General features: G+C 39.8%; 1 protein-coding gene across 2 annotated transcripts; it reads right to left on the bottom strand.

Moving 5' to 3' along the window:
• Positions 1-6,828, bottom strand: tmem179ba (transmembrane protein 179Ba). Of its 2 annotated transcripts, XM_080486513.1 has the most exons (6): positions 6,671-6,828; positions 4,868-5,007; positions 3,912-4,108; positions 3,676-3,813; positions 2,408-2,486; positions 1-1,378 (listed from the first exon to the last, which is right to left on the bottom strand). In XM_080486513.1, the coding sequence occupies exons 2-6, from the start codon at positions 4,967-4,969 to the stop codon at positions 1,187-1,189; spliced, it is 708 nt and encodes a 235-aa protein (XP_080342639.1). In that variant the 5' UTR covers positions 4,970-5,007; positions 6,671-6,828; the 3' UTR covers positions 1-1,186. The 2 variants fall into 2 exon arrangements, with proteins under 2 accessions (XP_080342639.1, XP_080342638.1); XM_080486512.1 differs by lacking the exon at positions 6,671-6,828 and having other exon boundaries at positions 4,868-5,050.
• Between the last annotated feature and the right edge of the window lie 1,201 nt (positions 6,829-8,029).

The raw sequence follows: 8,029 nt of genomic DNA, 5'->3' as shown, positions 1-8,029 counted from the left end.
CCAGTGCACCGCAAATTTATTGAAATGAAGAGGCATTGCAAGAGAACATGGCAGTGAGAAACACAACAAATACAAATACTGCACTGTTGTTGTATAAAATGTATCACACACACACGCACACACGCACACACATATCTGTATTGTCTTAAATGTACAGGCTACACATTGTCATAATCCAGACCGTAGTCCCTTAACTATCACAACAAACAACTTCAAACTGTGGAATTTTGGGGTCGGAATGCCTTTCCCCTGCAGTTTATTTATTTAATTTAAATGATGACAAATCCTGATGGAATTAATGTTGTTTTGTGTAAAACTATAAATCATTTAATTTCTTGTGGTTTATTCTTCCACATTTTGAGAACCCCTGAAGTCTGGGCACACTCGCGTCACACATTTCAAATAATCCCATACAAACAATCCCGCTTCCATACAGCAGAGGGAGACATTGCACAACAATAATCACAAGGAGTTGATGCTTTGCTCAGAGCTTAAATATACAGTCCTACAAACTGGCTTTTTTTTTTTTTTTTGGGGGGGGGGGGGGGGTTATTAATTATTAAAGTTGAACATTTAAGGATATCTGAGAAGGTGTCTGATAAGCATCAACAAACAGTGGATCACACGATCAATTTAAATAGTCCATCATAAATAAAGAATAAAAAGGTGTCAGTGAAAGAACTTGGACGGCACAAACAAGAAACAAAAAAAGGTTTAAAAAAAAAATAAAAAAATCTGCCTAACTGTTCCTCCAAAAAAATTATTCTGCTAATCTATACATTGTGTGAAAACTAAAAAAAAAATGGAATGCCTGTAAGAAAAAAAAACACGCTGTCATTTGTTTGATGGGAACGCTTCAGCGTGTGGATTACAGGTCGAACCTGTTATTTGTTTGTTTATTTACGTGTTAAGACAGGCACACGCAGCGTCTGCAGAGCCGCTGTGAAGGAGTCAAACCAGACGAGGTGGCCGAGTGGTTAAGGCGATGGACTGCTAATCCATTGTGCTCTGCACGCGTGGGTTCGAATCCCATCCTCGTCGAGGTGAGACGCTCCTATTGATTCCCTACTGGAAGCTAAACGTTGAGTATTTTCACCAATCTGGAACGTGTCCACTGCCATTTTCCACATCATCATGCTAAAAGCCCCCCCCCCACACACACACACACACACACACCCCCCACCCCTCACTGCGGTCTTGCGGGACGGTTGAAGAACGGCTCCGTCTCTGCAGCTGTCACCCCCGGGTCACCAAACAGCCCGCCGGCCGGACCCCCGTACCCTCCAGCAATGACCTTGGCCTCTGAACTCTGGCGCCGCTGATAGATCACCAGACCGCCGATGATGATCCAGAAGAAGAAGTTGACCCACGCTGCAGTCTGAAAAAAACAAACAAAAGAAGATATACTTGAACTTGTCGTTCATTTCTATCTTGATTTTTCTCTTCCTGTTGAGATGTGACAGGTTTTGAAAGACTCATCCTGTCATGACTGGTCAGAGTTCACTTCAACTGACGAGGGTGTGTCTGGAAACCACAGAGTCATTGGCTGCTGTGACATGCTTCCGTTACCATTAACCATTCACTGACCGATCTTTTTCACAATTTGCAAAACAATGCTCCATCAAGTCAGGATTGTTAAATGGAATATAAAACATACAGCACATATATTACATACATTATATATCAGGGATCTCCAACCTTTGAAAAGCGACTCAGCTTCATATATTTACTTTATCTATTCATGAAGCCAATTTCCATGAAGAAACAAGCAAATGTGCTTGTTTTCAGAAGTGTAATTACAGAACACATTATCTGTATATCGACATGCAGGTGCATGCTGATTTTCCTACATATATTTTAAAACGCTTTAAATACTTCAACAAAGTTAAATCTAAATCCTCTAAATCAATCCCTTTCTCCATCACTACAGGTGTGCCCCAGGGCTCTGTCCTGGGTCCCCTCCTCTTCATCACTGACCTCTTTTACTGTTTGTAAATTCATGATTGTACAGTGTTCTTGAGTGCCTATAAATAATAATAATAATACTTTTATAACATTCAAAGCATATGCACATTGTACTTTTTTAATATTTTGATTATTCAACAACATTAAAATCCTTACATATGTATAAAAAATGGCTTAAAAAAAACGAAGATTCACCATCGTCTGCATTTTGTACATCTAAATATTTGTATTTGCAGCACAGCACAAATGTTTTATTGACAGTTTATTGACAAATAATGGTTTTGATTGGATGGAAATGTAGATGAATTTACCAAATGAGGAATCAAATTTGTGTTATATTATTCACAACCCTTGCGATCTACGCACTGGAGGCCCTGGGTGTAGCATCTCATCCGCTGGTTTATTCACGTCTGTGGTCCATCAAGGTAAAGGAGCTACTGACCTCAGCTTTGTGCAGGCTGTTGTAGAACCTCCCTCCTTTGAGTGGACTGGCCCATTTTCTAGTCTGGGCGTCTTCACAGCTTGAGAAACAGAAACAGACTGTGTGAGAGTCGATAGAAAAACACAGGAGATTGTAATTTGATCAATCCAGACCTGCTGCAAATCCCCAAACTGTCACTACCGCTTTGAATCATTATGAAGTATCTCATATAAACTGATCTTTTTTAACCTTAAAATGCATTTACTTCAACAATATAAACAGGAAATTACTATTTTATGGGTTGCAATGTGGTTATTACGTCTTTATTGGGCAATATGTGATCACTTCTACTGTTCTACTGTTCTTCCTGTCTAATGCGGCGACATGATCAAACCCCCAAAACACTGAGGAGGCAGCCGGGGGGCTGCAAATGGCCCGCAGGCCACCAGTTGCCCACATCTGCTTTAAGATGTATTACAAAAGCAGGGTGAGTCATCTGGAGCGGGAAAAACCTCTCACTACATTCACTTTTCACTCAGACTGAGAAAGAAAGGACCAGCAGTCATGGGACCTGTGTCAAATGTTTTTTTTTTTTTTTTTTAGTTGTTCCCCCAAACTGAGCTTTTCTTGGAACTGCACCAAAAGAAATTGAAAAACTTCTAAATATATAACGAATGAAGGCTTCATGAGCTCATCCGGCAAACGACACTTTTAATCCCAATTCACTTTTAATAAGTTTGTAGCTAATTTGTTACTAGTTTGTCACACAGTACTGAATGAGCTTACACAAACTAGAAAAATACCAGATTCACGTTTACTTCTCTTTCATTTCTGTACAATATTCAATAAACAATATTCCATTACGGATCATTTAAACGGATTTAAATCTCCATACTTTTGGAAATTGTGACAAAAAAAAAGTGTGTCGCTCTTCAAATGATCATGTTGCCGCCATCCATTTGGATTTTTTATATATATATATATATATATATATATATATATATATATATATATATATATATATATATATATATATATATATATATATATATCTAAACCTGCACTAAACTTTTCCTTCGTCAATTTTATTTTCTTCTCCTCATCACTACTTTGGAGTTTGTAAAAAAATAAAAGCTCTTCAGAAAAGGTCAAAGCCTGCTGAAGGGATCTTGTGACATTAGAAAGTTAAAAAGAAAAAAAAAGAGTTTCAGATTTTTAGATTCGCGTGTTTGTGAAATCCGTCCTGCGCGCCCGAGCATGCGCGGGTTTGTGTGCGTGCGGGGCGCCACCTGGTGATATTCGGGACGGTCTGCGTGACGGAGCTGCAGAGCTGGTCGCGTCCGATCCTCAGCATGCACCCGGTGATGAGCAGGAAGAACAGGAAGACGCCGCATACCACCACGATCAGATTCATCCACAGGCGCTCCCTGTGAGTGAGAAGCAGAAAGAGGAAGAAAAAAAGAAAAAGAAAGTGTTAATAGTTTAAACCTCCACCTTTACATGCTGCTCGGAGACCTCTGCGGACCTTCTGATGTCCCCGTCAATGCAGAAGGAGTAGGCCCAGTACAGGGACAGAGAGAAGCACACCACCGCCACCATGATGGACATGGCCGACACGAAGTAGCAGAGAGACTGGGAGCTGGACGACTGGATCCCGATGGCGTCTGCGGACGCATTGTAGCTGACGAGGCCGTACAGCATGCACCGTCCTCCAAAGTTACCCTGGAAATAAAGAAAGAGGTTGGCAAAGAGTGAGCAGCGTGCTGTGACACGGTTTCAAACACATTTTGTCAGAAAAAACCCCAAAACAAAACACAGTAAAAGGGTGAAAACAGCATCATTCTGCACAAATTAACTGCAGCATCTGACTCCTATAAAGGGCCATCTGGGAGAACAACTGAGCACCAGGAGCAGCTCGGTCACGTGACAACGGCGGCATTTTCACGTGATTGGTAGATTTTTTTTTTTTTTTTATACATATAATAAAGTTTTCGCTTTAATCTTTAGTTGGAAGTGAAAGTGAAACGAATTCATTTTGATCAGGTTTATTCTGTGTAACTCAAAACATGGTCCAAACTTTCAACAACAACAGCAACGATACCGGATTTAACCCCTTAATGGACACGCGACTACATTTTTAACTCCTTAATATTTTTCCAACAATGAGTTAACAACAGTGAGAAATTTACTACGGGTGTTGGTTTTGTATAATTTTATGCAAAAAGTGATTTAAAAAGTGGGACGTGCTTCGCACTTCTCATACACATCGACGGTAAAAACATTCAAACGTGGAGTATTTGAGTCGTTACTTTTAAAAGGATTATAACTTTCTCTTTTTCTTTTCAAAGTTAAATAGATGAAGGAAGTTAAAAAAAAAACAACTTTTGCCATGATCACCCACACTGAGAAAGTTAAGTCTACCCGGAAGAGATTGACAAAAGTTGTTGAGACAGATGTGGACAGATGTTGGTCTCCAGTCACCTGGACGATGGTGAGCGATGCGGCGGTGACGATCCCGCAGACGAAGCAGCACGCGTACAGACTGAGCTCGAGCAGCAGCAGCCCCGTTAACGCCATCATCATCCTCACCCGGCAGCTGCCCCCGGTCCCGGTCCCCGTCTCTGCACCACCGAGAGGAAACACGCGTTCAAAGCCCCGGCAACGAGGCGTGCCGCTTCCTCGCAGAGGCTTCAAAATAAAACCTCTCCGGAAGCGTCGCCTCTCCGTCTAAAGTACATGAAACTGAACAAGTTTAATTCTTTGAACTAGTAAAATCACAGAACAATAATGTTAAACAAAATTCCGAACAATTCTTGGTTTACAGGGTAACATATATAACAGGGTAAGATTAAAGCACAACCAATAAAAAGAAAAAAGAAAACTATATTATAAAAAAAGAAATAGAATTAAAGGCTGTCGGATGCCATGTAAAGATAACATTAAAGTCATCAGGATAGTCAAAAGTCACAGCCACAGGTTTTCCCACCAATCTTATCCTGTGTTTTTGTTTTTATTATCACGTATTGATTAAATTTGTCACATTAATTTTACTCATTTGTGTTGTATTTTATCTTGGAGAAAGCTGCGGAGCACTTTGTCTTCAGCGGGAGTGCCTCTTAAATGTGTTTTTAAATTCAATCTGACTTGAAAACATCTTGAGCCGTTATTTAAATCTGTTGCAGCAAGATACTTTTTTTGGTATGACCTTTCGTTCCAAACAACAGGCGTATAAAACAAACTTGTACTCTCGGTACTCGAGTTTCCTCCCACAGTCCAAAAATATGCATGTAAATTGGTGCCCCTAAATTTAAATACAATTTATTTAAAGATACCAAGTAAAAAGAAACAAGGTTTTTGTGTCAAAACTTTGCTAATCCCATAAACATGAAGTTCTGCAGTGGTGCCAGGTCAGTAAGTTGCTTTTTCAGGTGTCTATAAACCTACTTTAAATGAATAATGTTTGCTCCTTCCTGCCTACATTTTATGACTAATATCTGTACTTTCCACACGTTGCATTCTTCTAAAACTTTCAACGATTCAGAGCAGCAGAGGATCAGAGCAGTAATCTATACTGAAGATACAGAACTTTTTCATGATGGAAACAAGTGATCATGTTAGATTACTGAGAGTTACCGGCCAATACCCCCTGTGTCTATTTAAAAAATAAAAGTCCACGAAAAGACGGTTTAAATCGTATTCTTGAGAAAGTTTATTTATTAAGAAACAAGTTGCGTTCCTGAGTTAAACCTGTGATTCAAGTGTATTGTACTTATATTATACTTCAGAAGCTGAGAATAAGCACATCTGCTTTGTTTTTTCCCCACTCTTTTGCTTCTATGACATTGGAGATTAATCTTTATTATATGTATTAAAACATTGAGGTCCAGCACCATAATCAAGCACATATTTATTCATAATTAATATAGAGTATTTCACAACTGTCTTCAATTGATAATATAGTTAGACATTTGCATTGTTTACTGTATATATTAATATACTTTGGATTAATAAACATTTCAAGCACAATTTACACAGTAGAATTGATTTATAATGCACACAGAGAGGTTTGTTTTTAAATGTCTTTTCATACCACTTCACAGGTAAATCATTTGGAAGCTATTGGAGGAAAAAAAACAATACTGTCTATGATTTCTACTAGAGATGGGACTAAAAATCACACTATTTTATTGATTTCATCTTGTATTTGGTTGCAAAAGCCCGTCCCAACTTCATTAAAGTAAACCCAATGAAAAAGTTTTGAGAGCCTCGTGTTTCTCAACTCACCTGCCAGTTCTCTCAGCAGTAGGATGAGGGCCAAGCTTCTCTTCTGATGGTGGAAATGTTTGATTCTCCCGTGATGTTTTATGTGAAATCGACTTCTACTCCCCGTCAAACTCCCCACTGACAGATCCCCCGTCTGAGACCGGTTTCAAAATATTTCTGCTTCTTTTGAGCCGCGCCACTTTTCCGCCACCTCCGAGAAATGCGTAAAGAATCGTTTTTCGTGTGTCACACTGCAGGACCGATGTACATGTCTGTCACAGTCTGGAAATCAATTATCTGCAGATCAGCAGCAGCTCTCATCAGATAACCCAGAAAGATAAAAAAAAAAAAAAAAACAACAACCATGGACTGTGGGAAGCAGCATGGAAACACAGTGTATAGATAACAAAACAGATTCACAATTCTTTCATGCAAATATTCAATTGTAATTACACAATACTCTGCATTGTGTGTGTGTGTGTGTGTGTGTGTGTGTGTGTGTGTGTGTGTGTGTGTGTGTGTGTGTGTGTGTGTGTGTGTGTGTGTGTGTGTGTGTGTGTGTGTGTGTGTGTGTGTGTGTGTGTGTGTGTTCCCAGAATGCCCATCAAACCTTGTGACTTATGTCATATGATCTTGTCATTCATGCTTATGTGGAAAAGTTTCCAGATCTGTCAGATTTACTTCGGAGTTACAAATGCAGTCATTCATAAACATGCACTCACTATTCCTGATAAATATCCGCTGTTAGATCGTACCAAATATACCAACACATACCATCAGACTAAATCAGACAAAGCAATTTATTTTTTCTTGATGTGATCAGACGAGTCGACGTGTCTTTCTTTACAAACTCATCCTGAATGTTGATCAAACCTGATATCAGCGTTATTGCTGAATTTTGCTTCTTTTGAAAACCCTAAAAGATCTTCAGATGCTGTCATGATGACCCAAAAACACAAAATGATGTGTGACGGCTGATCTACACCACCTAAACCACATCATTAGGACGTAAAGACTGTTTTAAAAGTGGCACGTGGACCATGGGTCTTTACTTGACCATGTGAACTCAGGTGGTTAGACTTAGTCCTGGGCTGAGCTTCTTACTAAACCATCATCCATCAGCGCTATTAGTGTCAGTGTGACTGTGTGTATGTGTGCTAGTGTGGTCGTCATGTTAGATTAAAGGCTTAAACCACGGTGGCATTAGTACTGGCTACCAGGCCGTGTGTGCGTGTGTGTGTGTGTGTGTGTGTGTGTGTGTGTGTGTGTGTGTGTGTGTGCGTGTGTGTGTGTGTGTGTGTGTGTGTGTGTGTGTGTGTGTGTGTGTGTGTGTGTGTGTGTGTGTGTGTGTGTGTGTGTGAGCAGATATTCAGGCGTCAC

Source organism: Lipophrys pholis (genome assembly GCF_963383615.2).
Source record: "Lipophrys pholis genome assembly, chromosome: 18".
Lineage (NCBI taxonomy): Eukaryota > Metazoa > Chordata > Actinopteri > Blenniiformes > Blenniidae > Lipophrys > Lipophrys pholis.
The sequence above is the reverse complement of the archived record's forward strand: the minus strand, read 5'-3'. Positions and strand labels throughout refer to the sequence as shown.